This window comes from Tachyglossus aculeatus, chromosome 2, assembly GCF_015852505.1.
Source record: "Tachyglossus aculeatus isolate mTacAcu1 chromosome 2, mTacAcu1.pri, whole genome shotgun sequence".
Taxonomy (NCBI): Eukaryota; Metazoa; Chordata; class Mammalia; order Monotremata; family Tachyglossidae; genus Tachyglossus; species Tachyglossus aculeatus.
The window spans coordinates 137,633,699-137,654,504 of NC_052067.1; the positions used below are offsets into that span (position 1 = coordinate 137,633,699).

The following is a 20,806-nucleotide window of genomic DNA, read 5'->3' on the forward strand; positions in this document are numbered from 1 at the left end:
TGCCCTCAACTAGCCCCTCCCTGCATTCTCCTCCCAATGTTTCTCCCCCAAGGGCCAGAAACCTTTTCCTCATATCCAGTTGCATCTTTCTTCGGTAAAGTAATCCCATTATTTCCTTCTTTTCATTCTCCGGTATACAGGGGGACAGTCGAGTAGCATTCCATTCGTGAAGTCAGTCTCCCCTCAGCTTTCTCTTATCCAAGATAAACAAACCTTTCCTCACCAGATCGATTTTCCATCCTTTTCACTATTTGTGCCACTTATCTATGGACCCTCTCTAGTAGTTACCCAGTGAAAAATAGGTCCTGGCTTCAAGATAAAGGACACTGAGGGTATTCAGTTGGAAAAGAGAAGGCTGAGGGATAATTTTATAATGGCCCTGATGTATATGGAGGAGACATGGACCCATTATTCTCTGTGTCCTCAGGGGACTGAACAAAGGAAATGGACTGAAATGACAGTTTCGTTAGTTTGGTTTAACATATGGAAACATAAAACGCTGGGCAGGGGAGACTCCATCCCTGGATTTCATTCAAAGAACAACTGAAAATGAGCTCTTCCAGATGACCTAGGACTGGACTAGGTGACCCAAGGCCTCCAGCTCTAGACTTCAATCATACAATGACATTCACTGAGTGCTTACTGTGTGTAAAGCACTGTACTAAGAACTTTTTTTTGAATGGTATTTGTTTAGCGCTTACTAAGTAGTGGAGTAGATGCTATCTACTCAGTACAATACTGTACAAGCCTGACGCGTATTATGGGCGTAAAAAATACCATTGAAATAAAGTCCTCAGCAGGAATATTGCTCATTCCCAGGTAATAGGCAAGATTGTATACTGGAAAGCGGGGATCATGTCTACTAAGTCTCTTGAAATATCCCAAGTGTTTAGCACAGCACTCTGCACATGCTAACTGGTCAATAAACACCATTGATCAGTTGATTGATCGATTAGTCATCTTGCTAAAGGATAATCTAAGCACCACGGACAGAGATTCCTCCCATGTTTTTCCATCCCAGGTTTAACCCCCAGCAGCCAAGACTTCCTTCATCACATCCAGCCCCACATTACCCCCGCTTGTCCTCCTGCTACACCTCAAAACCTGTTCAATAGAATTTCAGGACTTTATGGGGAAGAGGAACTTGAGGACTTTCTCACGGATCCTTTTGGTCCTCACCCCATAGATGATGGGATTCACCATAGGGGGCACCAGGATGTAGATGTTGGCCACTGAGATGTGGATGTGGGGGGCGATGTGGTGCCCAAACCTGTGTGTGAGGAAGGAGAAGAAGGCCGGGGTGTAAAACACCAAAATCATACAGATGTGGGAGCCGCAGGTCCCCAGGGTCTTGAGCCGGGCATCCTTGGAGGGGAGGCGGAACACCGCCTGGAGGATGAGGACGTACGAACAGATGATCAGCAGAAAGTCCAACCCTCCCGTGAGGAAGGCGACAATGAGGCCATAGGCCCGGATGACCCGGGTCTCAGCACAAGCCAGCTTGACGAGCGCCATGAACTCGCAGTAGGTGTGAGCGATAATGTTGGTCCTACAATAGGGAAGCCACCTGAGCAGGAAGGGGTGGGCACTGAGCAGCAGGATCCCGCGGAGGAAGATGGCCAACCCCACCCCCCTAACGACCGGGTGGGTCAGGATGGCGGAATGTCTAAGTGGGTGGCAGATGGCCAAATAGCGGTCGAAGGCCATGGCCAGGAGGAACCCAGACTCCATGGTGGAGAGAGAGTGGATCAAGAACATCTGGGTGAGGCAGCCTTCAAAGGAGATCATCCCGTCATTGAACCAAAAGAGAATGAGTAGTTTGGGTACTGTAGTGGTACAAACGACCAGGTCGGCTCCCGCCAGCATGCAGAGGAAGAGGTACATGGGCTCGTGGAGACTGGGTTCCATCTTGATGATAATGAGAAGAGCCAAGTTCCCCAGCATTGCCATCAGGTAGACCAGGCCGAAGGGGATGGAGATCCACATGTGGGTGGCCTGCAGCCCCGGGATGCCAAGCAGGATGAAGGTGGAGTGGTGGAGTCTGGTACCGTTGGAATTAAACATGCTATAGCCTGTCAAGTGTCTTTAGTTAGAAGCAGTGGAAACCACCCAAACTTGTAAGACTATCAGGTGACAAAAATGTCCAGTCCGGTCGAATAGACCTGCAGCTACATCCTCAACACTGAAAGGAACAACTTGGATAATTAGCACCCGATTGACCTAGGTTGAAAGTTGACGTGAGTGATTTTGCAACAATATGCTTTGTTTTAGCTTCACCTCAAAATCAGTCTATCACAGTTTCATTCCTTAAACTCACTTCTGAGTCTTTGGGATTTAAACTCTTTTCCATTCATTTGCAGGGTCATCCCCACACGGCATGTTCTTCTCTAGACCATACGCTCCTTGCGAGCAGAGAATGTGTCTACTGACTCTATTGCATTGCACTCTTCCCATCATTTAGTATGGTACTCCCACTAATCTGTAAATCCCCTTGCAGGCAGGGAATGTGTCTGCCGGAACTGTTGTAATAATAATAATAATGTTGGTATTTGTTAAGCACTTACTATGTGCAAAGCACTGCTCTAAGTGCTGGGGGGAACACAAGAAGATGAGGTTGTCCCACGTGGGGCTCACAGTCTTAATCCCCATTTTACAGATGAGGGAACTGAGGCACAGAGAAGTGAAGCGGCTTGCCCAAGGTCACACAGCAGACATGTGGGGGAGGTGGTGTATTGTACTCTCCCAAGCACTCAGTACAGTGCTCTTCCTGCAGTAAACACTCAATAAGTCAATTGACTGACTGATTGTTTGGCACACAGTACACAATCAAATTCCAGTGATTGGTTCACGTGAACTCGGTCCATCTGCTCACCCATCCACGTAGGGTCTTGCTTCCTCAATCTGTAATTGATTTTAATGTCAGTCTCCCACACTAGACTTTACTTGTGAGCAGGGAACATGTCCACCAAGTCTATTGGATTGTAGTGATCCCATGTGTTGAGTACAGTGCTCTGCCTAAAGCCTTCAACTAATTCCATTCATTCACTGACTGATTTTGAGAGTGGTGGTGAACTTGGACACAGACAGTTAAGGGGGTGGGATACTAGGAGAAGGGCATTGAGGGGACAAGCGAGGAGGTAAAGAAGGAAAAGAAGAGGGAAGGAAGGAGAGAAAAGGAGGGGAAAAGGTGAGAAGGAGAGGGAATGGGAAGTAGGATGAGGTGCTTACTGGTGCTTCTCCTCTTCCTCCTCAGCTGTTTTGGGTCCTGTTTTGGTGAGGAGTGAGTCCAGGGGGCTCAGAGTAGAGGGAATGGAGGAAGGTTTTCCAGGAGGGCTGCTTGGGGTGTGTTTTTCTGGGCCACAGGGGCACCCAGCTACAAGGGGCACCCAGTTACAAGGGGCACACAGCAACAGGGGTTCTTTGGGCTGAAGGTTCTTCTCACCCTCAGCCCAAATTCCCATGGGAAAGGATCATCCTTCCATCACTCCCAAAACGATGACCTGAGCAAGCCTGCCACATTGAGCATGTCCCTCTCACCAATCAATCAATCAATCATATTTATTGAGCACTTACTGTATGCAGAGCACTGTACTAAGTGCTTGGGAAGTACAAGTTGGCAACATATAGAGACAGTCCCTACCCAATAGTGGGCTCACCACTAACTCAAGCTGGGATCCTTAGACACAAGTGTGGAGGCCCCGGGCAGGACTGTTGGAGCCACTAGGGCCTGACCTAGGTGAGAACTCCAAGAGTCAAAATGACACCCTCTTCTTCCTCCTTCTCCTCTTCCATCACTTAGCTCATCTGCTGGGCTATTCAGAGGCAGGTCTTCCAGTCAGATCCAGTGCCCACAGGGGCAAGCTGTCCACCCCCACTCCCCGACCCCATTCCAGGACACTGCCTGCAGCATATGGGTGGAGGTGAGGGACAACTATCCCCCATAGGCACTGGGTCTGGGGAGAATCCTACAGCCCAGGGAGAGCAATGGATACTATACCCTGCTTGCAGAGGGCAAGGAGTTGAGCCACTAGCAGCACTCCACCTTTCATTCAATCATATTTTATAAATTCACTCATTTGATTTTATTTCTTGAGCACTTACTGCATGCAGAGTGTTGTACTAAGCTCTTGGCAGAGTACAATACAACAATAAACAGACACATTCCCTGCCCAAATGAGCTTACAGTCTATATGGGGGAGACAGATATTACTATAAAAAAACCAGATATTTAAGTGTTGTGGGGCTGGGAGTGGGGAAGAACAGAGGGAGCAAGTCAGGGAGACACAGAAAGGAGTGAAAGAAAATGAAAGGGGGGCTTAGTCAGGTAAGACCTGATGGAAGAGATGTGCCTTCAATAAGACTTTGAAGGCGGGGAGAGTAATTACCTGTCAGATTTGAAGAGGGAGGGCATTTCAGGCCAGAGACAGAACATGGGTGAGGGGTTATCATCATCATCCTCATCAATCGAATTTATTGAGCGCTTACTGTGTGCAGAGCACTGTACTAAGCGCTTGGGAAGTACAAATTGGCAAAATATAGAGACAGTCCCTACCCAACAGTGGGCTCACAGTCTAAAAGGGGGAGACAGAGAACAAAACCAAACATACTAACAAAATAAAATAAATAGAATAGATATGTACAAGTAAAATAAATAAATAAATAAATAAATAGAATAATAAATATGTACAAACATATATACATATATACAGGTGCTGTGGGGAAGGGAAGGAGGTAAGATGGGGGATGGAGAGGGGGACGAGGGGAAGAGGAAGGAAGGGGCTCAGTCTGGGAAGGCCTTGAAGGGAGGAAGAGAGCTAGCTTGGCTGATGGGCAGAGGGAGGGCATTCCAGGCCCGGGGGATGACGTGGGCCGGGGGTCGATGGCGGGACAGGTGAGAATGAGGTACGGTGAGGAGATTAGCGGCGGAGGAGCGGAGGGTGCGGGCTGGGCTGTAGAAGGAGAGAAGGGAGGTGAGATAGGAGGGGGCAAGGTGATGGAGAGCCTTGAAGCCCAGGGTGAGGAGTTTCTGCCTGATGCGCAGATTGATTGGTAGCCACTGGAGATTATTGAGGAGGGGAGTAATATGCCCCGAGCGTTTCTGGACAATCTGGACAATCTGGTTATCAGCAAGATAGGCAAGATTGAGTGACAGTGAGAAAGTGAGCATTAGAGGAGGGAACTGTGTGAGCTGGGTTGTATTAGGAGAGTAGAGAAGTGAGGATGGGGCAAGTGATGGAGTGTTTTAAAGCCAATGTTGAGGAGTTTTTGTTTGATGCAGAGGTGGACAGGCAATCACTGGAGTTTTTTGAGGAATGGGGTGAAATGGTCTCAACATTTTTGTAGAAAAATGATCTGGGCAGCAGAGTGACATATGGACTGGAGTGGGGAGATGAAGGGGACCAGCAAGTCAGCATGGAGGCTGATTCCTGCTGTAAACACTCTGGAGACAAAGCTACTGGCATTACCCCCATGGTGCCAAATCTGTGAAGACCATCATCATCTACATGGATTGGGCACACCTGCCTCTAATGCTTAATCACTACTTCATTCCTTATCCTACAGCCTTGTTTTCTATGTGTATTCTATCTCTGCAAATATCCGTTTGTGAAAGGAGAGGAAAGTGTTTTTTCTCAAATGCTAGAATCCAAGACCTAGTGGGGGACCTCATCCATCCCCCTGCTCCCAGGTGGTACAAACTATACAGGACAGATGGCAGACAGTCCTATTGTACTAATCAGACTCCAAAACTTCCCTCAGACACCTATTTTTCTCCCTGACATTGAGCCAACATCCTTGTGTCTACATGAACTTTGTTGGTTCCAAAAGAGTCTTCCAGGGAGCAAAAACTTGTCCATTTCCTTCCTGAATAATACTGTTCTGGGTTTAAAGAATTTTAAATCCCCTCAGCCTTTCCTTTGAAATCCCCCTCAGGAGGCTGGGAGTGAAGTTTACCTACCCACCCTTCTCAAGCCACATATTCCTGTACCTGCATTCTGTCATGCCTCATCAGCTCTAGCTGCACTGGGTGTTCCTAGATCTGCCCATTGTACACTACAGAGTAGAGCCAACTCCCTGGGAAAACAACAAATCCATGGGCTTTGTGATTCTATTTTACCTGGCAATTCCAATTTCTGACTAAAAGGAAATTGCTTCATTTCAAAAGGGACAATAGCTTGATCCTTTCAGAAGAATTCTCTGGAAATAAATTCTGAACTAAGTCCTATGTGGGGATGTTCACTGGGGGTATAGTGCCTTCCTTGGCTTGAGAACTGGCTACATTTTCCATTGCATCTCAGGACTTGCCTCAGAGACCCCCATGCTGGGCCTGACCAGGTATTTGGGCTCCAAAATGCTGCCCCCAAGTTTGCCCCTCCTTGCCCCATCACCTCTACCCTCTTTTCTTAATTATTTTTTTGGCACTTGGTAAGAGCTTACTATGTGCCAGGCACCTTACAAAGTTCAGGAGTAGATACTAGCTAATTAGGTTGGACACAGTCCATGTTCCAAATAGGGCTGAGAGTGTTATTCCCCATTTTACAGATGAGGGACCTGAGGCACAGAGTAGCAAAGTGACTTGCCCAAGGGGTCACACATCAGGCAAGTGGAGGAACTGGGATTAGAACCCAGGTCCTTCTGACTCCCAGGACTATGGTCTAAACACTAGGCCACCCTCTTCCCCTGTGATTCCAAAAGGCTCCAGAATGAAGTCCAATATCTCTTTTCCTTCACTGGAATTTTGTTTCCTCAGTCTCTGTGGTATACTGGTCAGGGTTTAAACAATCCTCGATGATATAGAATTCTTCCTCAAAGTCTTGTGCTGTCAAGTCATGCTGTCAAGTCATCTCCAGCCCATAGCAACTCTATGGCCATCTCTCCCAAAACACCCCACTCTCCATCGGCCATAGTCTGGTAGAGTATCCATAGACTTTTCTTGTTAAAAATACTGAAATGGCTTCTTCCATGCAGTCAACTTGAGTCTCTGCCCTCGACTCTCTCCCGTGCCACTGCTGCCCAGCACAGGAGAGTTTTGACTTGTAGCAGATTGCCTTCCACTCTCTAGCCACTGCCTAAATTAGGAATTGTATAGGTATTTCTCTATTTGGAGTAATGGTTGAGTGATTGAGTCCCATAACTGAGACTTGGTAGAGTACTGGAAACTCTCTAGGTGCCACCCTGAGAGGATTCCTCAAAGTACAGGAGCTTTTATATTTCAAAAACTCATAGACATTATCTCCTTTTCACCCTCACCACATATTTATGAGAGATACAAGGATCATTGACTCCTTCTTATAGGTAAGAAAACTGAGGTCCAGACAGGTTAAGCGATGTAGCTGAGGTCTAATAAGCAGGTCAGGTAAAGTTGGGGTTAGAACCCAGGTCTCCTGACTTCAGATCTGTGCTCTTCCCACTAGGCTAAGCTGGTCTAAATCTACCCTACATCCCCCAGACTGTAGATTTCATCCATTTTTATTTCCCAGCTCCTAGTGGAGATGAAGCTAATTCATTCCAATCACTCAACCAATACTCATTTCCAGAGGAAAACGTCATGGCTTTGCATCACCCAAAATGCTGGCTTTCTCATCTCCAGCCTGAGCAGGCTAGTTCCAGCTGTATCTTGTTCTAAATCTATCCCTGTCATAATCTCTGTCAGCCCCCCACCGACCCCACCCTCCCCATTCCTCCCAACCTGAGAAGTCCACACTTGCCCACCTCCTTCCCATCTTACCTGGGTCCTCTCAGTCTCAGCACAAACTGGTGGATTTCTCTTCAGTGTCCTCTATGGAGGGTGGCTCCACCTATCTGCAAGCCCCACACCCATCAGTAGGAACTCCAACCCACATCTCCCCTCCCCAGTTGGAACCCGGAGAGGCTGCTGGTGGGCGGTTGCAAGGAGGTAGCTCGATGTGGACAGGAAATGTTTCTGTTGTGTGCATTGTTATATTGTACTCTCCCAAGAGCTTAGCCCAGTGCTCTGCACACAGTACGTGCTCAATAAAGACTGACTGACTGTGGGGTTGGAAGAATCTATATGCAAATAACTAAAACCCGCTTCCCTTTGCAGAAAGGAAACTATTTAGAGGGGCTATCTCCCCAATGTCCCCTCTTCACATCCCCCCGCCCACTTTTTCCCCCTCCTCCATGCATCATCCCTGAGCAGACATTGTGTCTTCTTTTTCTCCCACCCTCTCAGCCAGCCAGAGACCCTTACTCAGTGCTCAAGCCCCCTGACTCTGCCCAGAAATCCTGGGGAGGACTGGTACGTTCCTCTTGGGCACAGGCTGAGGTAGGTGGAAACCTTTTCAGGCGCCACATTCTTTCACTCACCTTGTCCAGGAAGCCCACATGCCCAAAGTAGATGGGGCACCTGGCCACTGTCTGGGATAACCGCACCAGCAAAATCAGTAGCCACATCAACCAATTATGCTTCTCCTCCCAAGTGCCCTCAGGTTCCCTGGGCACTTAAGAGAGGTTGGCTCAGATTGGAATTGCCATCAGGACCAGGGGGTGGCAAGGAGCGGAACTCCCAAGGGCCATATCTCCACCAACCCGAGAGACTGGGCTCCTCTCACTGAAAGTGATGGAAACTGCTTTCTATCTACCCCAGCTCTTAGTACAGTGCTTGGCATGTTGTAAGTGTTTAACAAATACCACAGTTATTATTTCTTGGAAGACCTTCTCATGAGCTCACTGAGGCACAGAGAAGTGACTTGCCCAAAGTCACACAGCTGATAGGTGGCAGAGCTGGGGTTAGAACCCACAACCTCTGATTCCCAGGCCTGGGCTGTTACTACTAAGCCACGCTGTTTCTCTAATAAGAGGGTTGGGACACTGTCCTCTCCATCCATGACAAGCAGCATGGCTTAGTGGGTAGAGCATGGGCTTGGGAGTTAGAAAGGCCTGTATTCTAATCCCAAACCAGCCACTTGTTTGCTGTGTGACCATGGGTAAAGTGATTCACTTCTCTGTGCTTCGGTTACCTCATCTGTAAAAGGGGAATTAAGACTGGGAGTCCCATGTGGGATATGATCTAATAATAATAGTATAAGCTCAGGGGGAGCTACAAGATAATCAGGTTCATTCATTCAGTCATATTTATTGGGCGCTTACTGTGTGCAGAGCACTGTACTAAGCGCTTGGGAAGTTGGACACAGTCCGAAGCTTGTATCTATCCTTGTACTGAGTGGAGAGCCTGACACACAGGAAACATTGAACAGGTACCGTTGTCTGTCTCCCCCTTCTAGACTGTGAGCCCACTGTTGGGTAGGGACCGTCACTATATGTTGCCAACTTGTACTTCCCAAGCACTTAGTACAGTGCTCTGCACATAGTAAGCGCTCAATAAATGCGATTGAATGAATGAATGAATGAATGAGGCGTAGCCTCTGCCATTCCCCACATCTGCAATGCCCTCCCTTCTCTTCTTCCCCCATCCATGTCAATCAATCAATTACGCACTTACTATGTGTCAAGCCCTGTACTAAACCCTGCGCTAGATACAAACTAATAAGTCTGGACACAGTCCCTGTCCCATGTGCAGCTCACTGTCTTAATTCCCATTTTACAGATGATTAAAGATGGATTGATAACTTCATCTGTAAAATGGGAATTAAGACAGTGAGCCACAGGTGGGGTAGGAACTGTGTCCAAACTGATTAGTGTATATCGACTCCAGGCTTAGTATAGTGCTGGGCACATAGTAACTGCTTAATTAATTGATTGAAGTGCCTGTACTAAGCACTTGGGAGAGTATGAAAGAGTTGTGAGACACATTCCCTGCCCACAGTGATCTTACAGCCTATAGAGGGGGACAGACAATAATCTAAATAAATTATTTATAAGTATGTACCTAAATGCTGTGGAGTTGATGGAGGAGAGACTATCAAATTTCCAAAGTTCACAGATCCATGTAATAATGATAGTAATGATGGTATTTGTTAAGTGCTTACTACAGGACAGCCACTGTTCTAAGCATTTAGATAAGTACAAGCTAGTCAGGTTGGACACGTTCCCTGTCCCACATGGAGCACACAGTCTTAATTCCCATTTTACAGATGAGATAACTGAGGTCCGGAGAAGTGAAGTGACTTGCCCCAGGTCATACAACAGAGAAGTTAGAGAGTCTGGATTAGAACCCAGGTCCTTCTGATTCCCAGGCCCATGCTCTATCCACTAGGCTTTTGCTTCTTTCAAAACTCTAGCAAGTCTTCCTCTTCCAGGAAGCCAGCCTTAATTAACATCATTCCTGGGCTTCCCTCCGTGCCCCCTACACCCATCCCCAGCTTTTCTGTATCTCTAGTCTGTGGCCCTGAGGCTGGCAGAGATTCAGGGTGCTTTTCCCTGACCCTCAGAGGTCAGTAATCTCTAGTGGAAGCAGGTGTGCTTTTTCCATGTTACTTAGAGAAGCAGCATGGCTTAGTGGAAAGAGCACTGGGCGGCGGGGTCAGAAGTCGTGGGTTTGAATCCCAGCTCCACCACTTATCAGCTGTGTGACTTTAGGCAACTCACTTAACTTCTCTGGATGTCAGTTAAGTCATTTGTAAAATGGGGATGAAGACTGTGAGCCCCATGTGGGACAACCCTATTACCTTGTATCTACCCCAGCACTTAGAACAGTGTTTGGCTCATAGTGAGTATTTAATACAGTGCTCTGCACACAGTAAGTGCTCAATAAATATGATCTAATGAATGAACTAATACCACCATTATTATTATTATTAGACTTACCTGTCGGCTGGCTTGTCTCCCTTCTGAATCCATTCTGCACATGCCTCTTCACACCTCCAAATCCTCCAGTGGCTCTGCTCATCAAACAGAAATTCCTTACCATCGGCACTCAGTCAACTCTCTCCCAATTACATTACCTTGTTGCTCTCCTACTACTATTCAGCACCTACACTTAGTTCCTAAAATGCCCACACACGTACTATACCTTAGGCTCATCTGTCTCACCACTGACATCTTGCTCATAGCCTCCTATGAGCTTCTGGCCTGGAATCCCTGGAAGGGTCCCAGTTCAGATCCATAAACCCCCTCTCTTTCTTTTATTTTCTTGTAATGGTATGTGTTTAGCACTTGCTATGTGTCAAGCACTGTACTAAGCACTGAGGTAAACACAAGTTAATCAGGTTGGACACAGGCCCTGTCCCTCATAGGGATCACAGAGCACCTCATAGAGCACCGGCCTGGGGGTTAGAAGGTCATGGGTTCAAATCCCACTTCTGCCACTTGTCTGCTGTGTGACCTTGGGCAAGTCACTTCACTTCTCTGGGCCTAACTTACCTCATCTGTAAATCGGGGATTGAGACTGTGATCCCCATGTGGGACAGGGACTGTGTTCAACCTGATTAACTTGTTTCTACCTCAGTGCTCAGAACAATGCTTGGCACATAGGAAGTGCTTAACAAGTATCATAATTATTTAATCATTATTATTATTCTATTTAAGGTTTGTACCTCCAGGTGCTGTTTCTCTTTCAGTCTCCTTGTCTCATGGAAGGTGCCTAATGGAGTGAGAAGAGAGAGGTGAGGAGGAAGAGTAGAGGAAAGTCTACTGGAGGAGCTGGGGTTTGTGACTGTGGAGAGAGGGACAAGGCTTCCATGACAGAAAGTGAGCCTTGGTTGTGGGGAGGGATGTGGTTCAGTAAATTAGCAGAGAGAGGGAGGCAGGACTAGCAGGTGGCTGGAGAGACAGGTGGTTAGTCAATCATTAACTAAGGAGCCTTTGGGAGGAGCAGTTTGGGGGAGGAGGTCCAGCAAATGGAAGAACATTTGTTCACCCCCAACCCCCCCCCCCCCCCCCCGCACCCGAGGATGAGCACCTGGTTGGGGGAGGGATAGTAACCACATCCACCGGCCCATGGCCAGAGAGGAAGTTTTAGCCAGCCAGAGGAGGTGGGAAAGGGGGAAATAAAGAGGGTCATGGGTGTGACTCCTATTTTATCATTCCTGCTTATTCATTGACTATCAAAATGGAGAAGCAGCACGGCTTAGTGACAAGAGCCCGGGCTTGGGAGTCTAAGGACTTGGGTTCTAATCCCACCTCCCCCACTTGTCTGCTGTGTGTACTTGGGCAAGCCACTTAACGTCTCTGTGCCTCAGTTACCTCATCGGTAAAATGAGGATTAAAACTATGAGCCCCATGTGGGACAATCTGATTTCCATGTATCTACCCCAGCGCTTAGAATAGTGCCTGGCACATAGTAAACGTTTAACAAATACCATCATCATCATCAAAATGCTACCTACGTTGAGTCCCTGCCTCTCCCCAGCAACCCTGGCACTCCTAATCACTGCCTTCCCTCAAGCATCCCCACCTCTTGCCCCTCCCCAGCACCTGCCTCTTCCCCTGCACCCCTGGGACACTCAACTCTTACTGTCTCCCTTTTCACCCATGGCACCTCCAGCCACTGCCTATACCCCACCACACTGGCTCCTGACCCTCCCAGCATTCCTGACCTCAGGCTATTCCCAACCCCAGACCTTGCCCACCTTACTCCTTCCCCAGCTGCAGACTGCAAGCTTGCTGTGGGCAGGGAATACATCCCAGTTTCTGATTGTATTGTACTCTACGCATTGCACACAGTAAGTGCTCTGTAAATACAACTGACTGACTGACTGTGCGATGGAACACACTGGAATGACCAGAGACACTTCCCACCATGTTCAGGATGGGAAGTTTATCCCCTGCCGCTGCCCCTGCTCCTGCCCTATGGCCTCCAATCTTCTCAGCTCTGCCAACCCCAACCCTGCCAGTCAGCCTGGGCTTGGGAGAAGGGGAATGCCCGAGGGGAGTCTAATAGTGTGGCAAGGGTCCCAGTGGGTGGAAAGAGGGTTAAGAGGTACAGAGACCGAAGAGCCTGGAGGGAAGGTGTTTTGCAAGAAGAAGGATGTGCTAGTCTTGTTCTCCCCACTCCCCACCATCTTCTCCACCCTCCATCTCTCCCCAGAGCTTCTGGTGTCTCTCTGAACCCAGAATTCAGCTTTAACCTCTCTGATCCACGAATAACCCTCCGGTGGAGAAAGAGGAAGAGCTGCCAGACACAACTCGAGGAGTAGGCAGATGGACTGAGAAAACCCAGGCTCTAGATTCAGTCTCTAGATTGTAAGCTCTCTGTGGGCAGGGAATGTGTCTGTTTATTGTCATATTGTAATAATAATAATGATGGTATCTGCTAAGTGCTTACTAGGTGTCGAGCACTGTTCTAAGCAATGGGGTAGATACAAGGTAATCAGGTTGTCCTACATGGAGCTCAAATGTTTAATCCTCATTTTACAGGTGGGGTAATTGAGGTACAGGGAAGTTAAGTGACTTGCCCAAAGTCACACAGCTGCCAAGTGGCAGAGCTGGGATTAGACACACGACCTCTGACTCCCAAGCCCGTGCTTTCCACTAAGCCATGCTGCTACTTTCCCAAGTGCACAGGACAGTGCTCTGCACACAGGAATCACTCAAAAGGAACAACTGACTGGATGAATGACTGACTGAAAGGAGGGGCAGATGGAGACAACAGCTCTGTGAGGCGAGGGAGCCACAGTCCCCCTAATTAGGGAGCAAGCCCACGTGTCCATCATCGCTGACTGGCCTGATTCCCAGCTTGGTTCTCCCAGGCCTCTAGCCCATCCCGAGAGCTGCCCAGAGGGGCTGGAAAAACCTGAGTCAAGTCCGTCTGACCAGTTAGTTCTCCCCACCCTGTTCTCCCTCTCTATTGCATCACACATGCACTTGCGTCTGCACCTCCTAAGCACTTAGATACACACCCCAACCCCACCCTCACAACAGTTAGGATGTATCCTTCTTTTCAGTTGCTTTTTTTAAGGTATTTGTTATGCATTTACTATATGGCAAACACTATTCTCATCACTGGGGTAAATACAGGTTAATTAGGTTATACACTGTCCCCGTCCCACACGGGGCTCACAGTATAAGAGGGAACACAGGAGAAAAGAGGCACAGAGAAGTTAAGTGACTTGCCCAAGGTCACACAGCAAACAACTGGCAGAACCAGAATTAGAATAATAATAATTGTGCTAGTGCTTACTATGTTTCAGGCACTGTACTAAGCACTGGGGTGAACACAAGCCAATTTCGTGGGGCACAGTCCCTGTCCCATGAGGGACTCACAGTTTTAATCACCATTTTACAGATGAGGTAACTGAGGTCCAGAGAAGTTAAGTGACTCACATAAGGACACACAGAAGGCAAATGTTGGAGCTACAATTAGAACGTAGGTCCTCTAACTTCCAGACCCAGGCTCTTTCCACTAAACTAAGCTGCTTCTCCTACCTGTGATTAATTTTATTGTCAGTCTCCTCTGGCTAGATCCTAAGTTCCTTGAGGGCAGGAATTGTGTATACCTACTTCATTGCATTGCACCTTCCCAAGTGTTTAGTACAGTGCTTTGTACATAGTGAGCGCTAAGTGAATAGAACTGATGTATTGACTGATTTGTTCATCGTATACAGACTCTGCCTTGTCCCAGAAGAGCAGCCCCTGAAGACAGAACCAGCTTCCTCCTATCTTTAATTTATTTAGATGTCTTTCTCTCCCAGCTAAACTCTAAAATCCTTGAGATCCTGAATTGTGTCCCCTTTCTCTATTATGATCTCCCAAGCACTTAGGTCAATGGTCTGAAGAGTAAACATTTGGTAAATTCAGAACTCCCCTGTGCTGGGCAGCAGCAGCATGGGAGAGGGTCGAGGACAGAGACTCAAGTTGACTGTGTGGAAGGAGGCCATGGTAAACCACTTCCGCAATTTTACCCAGAAAACTCTATGGATACACTACCAGAACAATTGCGGATAGAAAAGGGGCATTCTGGGGGAGATGTGTCCATGGCATCACTATGGGTCAGAGATGACTCAACGGCATAAGACAAGACAAATGCCGTTGGTCGACTGATGGATCAATTGAGCTCCTCCTAAAAACAAGAAGAGACCAGGGTACGGAGCTCCACCTCCCCTGGCCATGTCATTATTATTATTATTATTATTATTATTATTATTATTATTATTATTATTATTATTATTATTATTATTATTATTATTATTAAGATTGTTATTCTTATTATATTTGTTAAGGGCTTTTCTGGGTCAAGTACTGTTCTAACCACTGGGGTCGATACAAGATTATCAAGTTAACCCCATTCTCTGTCCCACATGGGGCTCACAGTCTAAGTAGGTTGGAGAATAGGCACTGAATCCTCATTTTAAAGGTAAGGAAATTGAGACCCTGAGAAGTATGTAACTGTACAAGGTCACACAGCAGGCAGGTAGCAGAACCAGGATCAGAATCCAGGTCCTCTGACTCCCAGACCCATGCTCTTTCCACTAGACAACACTGCTCCTCATTCCATAACACTCATTAATTCATTCATTTAATCATATATATGCAAAGCATTGTACTAAGAAGCAGCATGACTCAGTGGAAAGTGCACGGGCTTTGGAGTCAGAGGTCATGGGCTCAAATCCTGGTTCTACCAATTGTCAGCTGTATGACTTTGGGTAAGTCACTTAACTTCTCTGTGCCTCAGTTCCCTCATCTGTAAAATGGGGATTAGGACTGTGAGCCCCACGTGGGACAATCTGATCACCTTGTATCCCCCCCAGCGCTTAGAACAGTGATTTGCACAAAGAAAGTGCTTAACAAATACCATTATTATTATTATTATTATTATTGTTATTGGGAGAGTAAAATATATGGATTCACTTCTTCATTTACTCCAAACATTTGCTGTTATCAAGTGTTTCTCCTTCTGTTCTTACTGTCTGTATACTAGGTGTGACTGCCTGTCTCTCCACTTTACTGCAAGTTCTTGGAAGTCAGGAACTTCATCATTTACTTTTATTGGGCACTTCCAAGCACCTATTACAGGCAGTCCTCAGTTTATGTTTAGAGCGACAGCAAAACAACCTTTACAATGTTTATAAATGTACAAACAGTTCAGCTTTACAACACATCGGTTTGAAATTTATGACACTCACCTACTTGACAGCATTAGCTCTATTTACTGCCTGCAGTACTACATGGGAGATGTTGGGGTGGGGCGGCACAGGACAGAAATGCACAGGAGCAACAGGAAATGGGCAAACAATTTAAAAAAAACTGCAGTGGGGAGAGAAAGGAGAAAAAGAGATTAAAGAGGACGGGGAGGTTGGAAGAGGAGAAGGTCGGTAGGTCCGTTTTATTTCAATTGAAGTAAAAATATGGAACCTCTCTGATTTAATACAAATACATTCATGTTGCTACATTACCCAAGTATGATTTTCTAAGGTCACAATTCTGGGGTAATTTAGGTAACAACAGAGTATCAATGACCCGGAGTTAAGAGACAGGAGTGGATGTCTAGGGTACCCATTGAAAAGAGCTTAATTTGAGGAAAGTAGAAATATCTTAAAATCCAGAGTTGGAAACAACCCCCCAAGAGACAATCAAATCAAGCCTCATGATTCCAGGCAGGTGAGTTTATTGTATTCTTTCAATCGATCAATCTATCAATAATATTTATTAACCGCTTATTCTGTGCAGTAGGCACACTATGGAGAGTTCAAGTTAGAAGATGAGAGCTTGCCCTCAAGGAGTTTGCAGTCAAGTGGAGGAGACAGAGATTCAAATAAAGTACCGCTAAGGGAAGCAAACAAATATAAAGAGATGTGTAATGGCATTGGGGGGAGTGGGTCATGTGTTTAGCGGGGAGAACTCAAAGGCACAGGTGATGCGGAAGTGTTGAAGTAATAGTAGGAGAGGAAATGGAGTGGGGAATTGAGAGATGAACCCTCCTCCTTTCCAACTTATTACCAGGAACAATCAATCAGGAAGTGGTATTTATTGAGAGCTTTACTGTGTGCAGAATTGGTGGACATGATTCCTGCCCTCAGCTAGGCCCTCCCTGCATTCCCCTCCCAGTGTTTCTCCCCCAAGGGCCAGAAACCTCTTCCTCATATCCAGTTGCACCTTTTTTTGGTGAAGTAATCCCATTATTTCCTCCTTTTCATTCCCCTGTATATAGGGAGACAGTCGAATAGCATTCCATTCGTGAGTCAGTCACCCCTCAGCTTTCTATTATCCAAGATAAAAAAAATCCTTTCCTCGCTGGACCCATTTTCCATCCTTTCCACTATTTCTGCCATTTTTCTATGGACACTCTCTAGTAGCTACACAGTGGAAAATAGGTCCTGGCTGAAAGATAAAGGACATTGAGGGTATTCAGTTGGAGAAGAGAAGGCTGAGGGATAATTTTATAATGGCCCTCATGTCTATGGAGGAGACATGGACGCATTTTTCTCTGTGTCTTCGGGAGACTGAACAAAGGAAATGGACTAAAATGACAGCATTGTGAGTTTGGTTTAACATATGGAGACATAAAACGCTGGGCAGGGGAGCCCCAATCCCTGGATTTCATTCAAAAAACAATGGGGACTGAGCTCTTCCGGATGACCTAGGACAAGACTGGGTGACGCAAGGCTTCCAGCTCTAGACTTCAATCATTCCATGACATTCACTGAGTGCTTACTATGTGTAAAGCACTGTACTAAGAACCTTTTTTTTGAACAGTATTTGTTTAGCGCTTACTAAATGGTGGAGTAGATACAAGCAACTTCGGTTGGACACAGTCCATGTCCCACATGGGATTTACAATCTTAATCCCCATTTTATAGATGAAATAACTGAGGCCCAGAGAATTGAAGTGGCATACCTGAGGTCACACAGGAGACAAGTGGTGGATAAAATCCTTCTGACTCAAAGATCTGTGCTCTATCCACTGGTTCATGCTGTTTCTGAGCACTTCAAAACAGTAGCTGAGAAACAGCTACTCTCTTACAATATAAGAGAGTAGGTAGATGCATTCGCTACCCACAAGGAGCTTACAGTCTAGAAGGGGAGATGAATATTAAAATAAATTCCGGATATGGACAGAAATGTTGGGGGGATGGGGGTGAGGGGACTTCTCTGCAACTATCTGCTCAAAATGAGACTGGCAAATGTGGTCCAAACCCAATTCCAAATTGGGAGAGAAATTGAACATTATCTTTGGGGCAGACATCCGTGCCTCTCACAGACCCTGCAGTGAGATGGATGACCCCACCCTTTTCCTGAGGAAAAGCAGGAAAGGTCCCCCTACCAGCTCAGTCTTTCTCCAAAGTCTGAAAGGGAATGGATGACCAAGGAAAAGTGGAGAACACCTTTCTCAGAAAAGGAAGTCAAGTCCTTCAGTGTTAAGTACAATCCTGATGCGTATTATGGATGTAAAAAATACCATCAAAATAAAGTCCTCAGCAGGAATATTGCTCAATCCCAGGCAATATGCAAGATTGTACACTGGAAAGCAGGGATCATGTCTACTAATTCTTTTGAAATCTCACAAGTGTTTAACACAGTGCTCTGCATATGTTAAGAGGTCAATAAACACCACTGATCAGTTGACTGATCAATTGATCATCTTGCTAATGGAGAACCTAAACACAATGGACAGAGACTCCTCCCAGGTTTTTCCATTCCAGGTTTAACCCCCAACAGCCAAGACTTCCTTCATCACATCCAGCCCCACATTACCTCCCCTTGTCCTCCTGCTACACCTCCTGCTAAACCTGTTCAATAGACTTTTAGGACTTTATGGGGAAGAGGAATTTGAGGACTTTCTCATGGATCCTTTTGGTCCTCACCCCATATATGATGGGATTCACCATAGGGGGCACCAGGACATAGATGTTGGCCACAAAGATGTGGATGTCGGGGGTGATGTGGTGCCCAAACCTGTGTGTGAGGAAGGAGAAGAAGGCTGGGATGTAGGACACCAAGATCATACAAACGTGGGAGCAACATGTCCCCAGGGTCTTGAGCTGGGCGTCTTTGGAGGGAAGGCGGAACACAGCCCGGAGGATGAGGATGTACGAACAGATGATCAGCAGAAAGTCCAACCCTGCTACGAGGAAGGCGACAGTGAGGCCGTAGGTTCGGATGACCAGGGTCTCAGCACAAGCCAGCTTGACAAGTGCCATGAACTCGCAGTAGGTGTGAGCGATAATGTTGGTCCTACAGTAGGGAAGCCACCTGAGCAATAAGGGGTGGCCGCTGAGCATCAGGATCCCACGGAGGAATGAAATAACCACATTACCTCCCCTTGTCCTCCTGCTACACCTCAAAACCAGTTCAATAGACATTCAGGACTTTAAGGGGAAGAGGAACTTGAGGACTTTCTCACGGATCCTTTTGGTCCTCACCCCATAGATGATGGGATTCACCATAGGGGGCACCAGGATGTAGATGTTGGCCACAAAGATGTGGATGTGGGGGGCGATGTGGTGCCCAAACCTGTGTGTGAGAAAGGAGAAGAAGGCCAGGGTGTAGGACACCAAGATCATACAGATGTGGGTGCCGCAGGTCCCCAGGGTCTTGAGCCGGGCGTCCTTGGAGGGGAGGTGGAACACAGCCCGGAGGATGAGGACATACGAACAGATGATCAGCAGGAAGTCCAACCCTCCCGTGAGGAAGGCGACAATGAGGCCATAGGCTCGGATGACCCGGGTCTCAGCACAAGCCAGCTTGACTAGAGCCATGAACTCGCAGTAGGTGTGGGCAATGATGTTGGTCCTACAATAGGGAAGCCACCTGAGCAGGAAGGGGTGGGCACTGAGCAGCAGGATCCCAAGGAGGAAGATGGCCAACCCCACCCCCCTGAGGACTGGGTGGGTCAGGATGGCAGAATGTCTAAGTGGGTGGCAGATGGCCGAGTAGCGGTTGAAGGCCATGGCCAGGAGGAACCCAGACTCCATGGTGGAGAAAGCGTGGATCAAGAACATTTGGGTGAGGCAGCCTTCAAAGGAGATCATCCCATCATTAAACCAAAAGAGGCTGAGTAGCTTGGGTACCGTCGTCGTACAGACGACCAGGTTGGCTCCCGCCAGCATGCAGAGGAAGAGGTACATGGGCTCATGGAGACTGTGTTCCATCTTGATGATGATGAGAAGAGCAAAGTTCCCCAGCAGGGCAATCAGGTAGACCAGGCCAAAGGGGATGGAGATCCATATGTGGGCAGCCTCCAGCCCCGGGATGCCAAGCAGGATGAAGGTCGAGCGGTGGAGTCTGGTACCATTCGAAGTGAACATGGTATATGTTGCCTGATGTCTTCAGCTAGAGGCAGTGGAAATCACCCAACCTTGTAAGGCTGTCATGTGATGAAAATGTCCAGTCCAGTCAAATAGACCTGAATACACATCCTCAACACTGAAAGGAACAACTTGGATAATTAGCACCCAATTGGACTAGGTTGAAAGTTGACCTGAGTGATTCTGGAACAATATGTTTTGTGTTAGCTTCACCTCAAAACCAGTCCATCAGAGTTTCATTCCTTAAACTCACTTCTGACTCTTTGGGATTTAAACTCTTTTCTCTCCATTTGCAGGGGCATCCCCACTCTGCAAGTTCCCCTCTAGACCGTATGCTCCTTGCGAGCAGGTTGTGTGCTTATAGACTCTATTGTATTACACTCTTCCAATCATTTAATATGGTATCCCTCTAATCTGTAAGCCCCCTTATGGGGGTGGAATGTGCCTGCTAGTGTGTTGTATTGTACCTTCCCAAGCACTCAGTACAATGCTCTGCCTGCAGTAAGCACTGAATAAGTCAATTGATTGATTGATTGTTTGGCACACAGTAAGCAATCAAATACCATTGATTGGTTCACATGAACTCGGTCCATCTGCTCATCCATCCACGTAGGGTCTTGCTTCCTCAATCTGTAATTGATTTTAATGTCAGCCTCACCCACTAGGCTTTAAGTTCCTTCTGAGCAGAGAACATGTCTACCAAC

General features: G+C 47.0%; 3 protein-coding genes across 3 annotated transcripts; all 3 read right to left on the reverse strand.

The window, feature by feature from the left end:
• Positions 1–936: 936 nt before the first annotated feature.
• LOC119943718 (olfactory receptor 52D1-like) lies at positions 937–12,392 on the reverse strand. The gene is made up of 5 exons (XM_038764860.1): positions 12,389–12,392; positions 10,931–10,989; positions 8,297–8,376; positions 1,145–2,083; positions 937–976 (listed from the first exon to the last, which is right to left on the reverse strand). The coding sequence occupies exons 1-5, from the start codon at positions 12,390–12,392 to the stop codon at positions 937–939; spliced, it is 1,122 nt and encodes a 373-aa protein (XP_038620788.1).
• A 6,207-nt stretch (positions 12,393–18,599) lies between these two features.
• Positions 18,600–19,157, reverse strand: LOC119943727 (olfactory receptor 52D1-like). Its single transcript, XM_038764871.1, has one exon. It carries the CDS (start codon positions 19,155–19,157, stop codon positions 18,600–18,602), a length of 558 nt encoding a protein of 185 aa, XP_038620799.1.
• Positions 19,158–20,102, reverse strand: LOC119943735 (olfactory receptor 52D1-like). The gene has a single exon (XM_038764885.1). It carries the CDS (start codon positions 20,100–20,102, stop codon positions 19,158–19,160), a length of 945 nt encoding a protein of 314 aa, XP_038620813.1.
• Between the last annotated feature and the right edge of the window lie 704 nt (positions 20,103–20,806).

Excerpts from the sequence above, each read along its gene's own strand:
- LOC119943718 (XM_038764860.1), bottom strand. Across the intron at positions 8,377-10,930 it reads GTGAGACAGATGAGCCTAAG|ACAGTGGCCAGGTGCCCCAT; the intron begins GTATAGTACGTG and ends CGGTTATCCCAG. Across the intron at positions 2,084-8,296 it reads AGAATGTGGCGCCTGAAAAG|ACACTTGACAGGCTATAGCA; the intron begins GTTTCCACCTAC and ends TTCTAACTAAAG.
- LOC119943727 (XM_038764871.1), bottom strand. The coding sequence starts at position 19,157 with ATGTCTATTGAACTGGTTTTGAGGTGTAGCAGGAGGACAAGGGGAGGT.
- LOC119943735 (XM_038764885.1), bottom strand. The coding sequence starts at position 20,102 with ATGTTCACTTCGAATGGTACCAGACTCCACCGCTCGACCTTCATCCTG.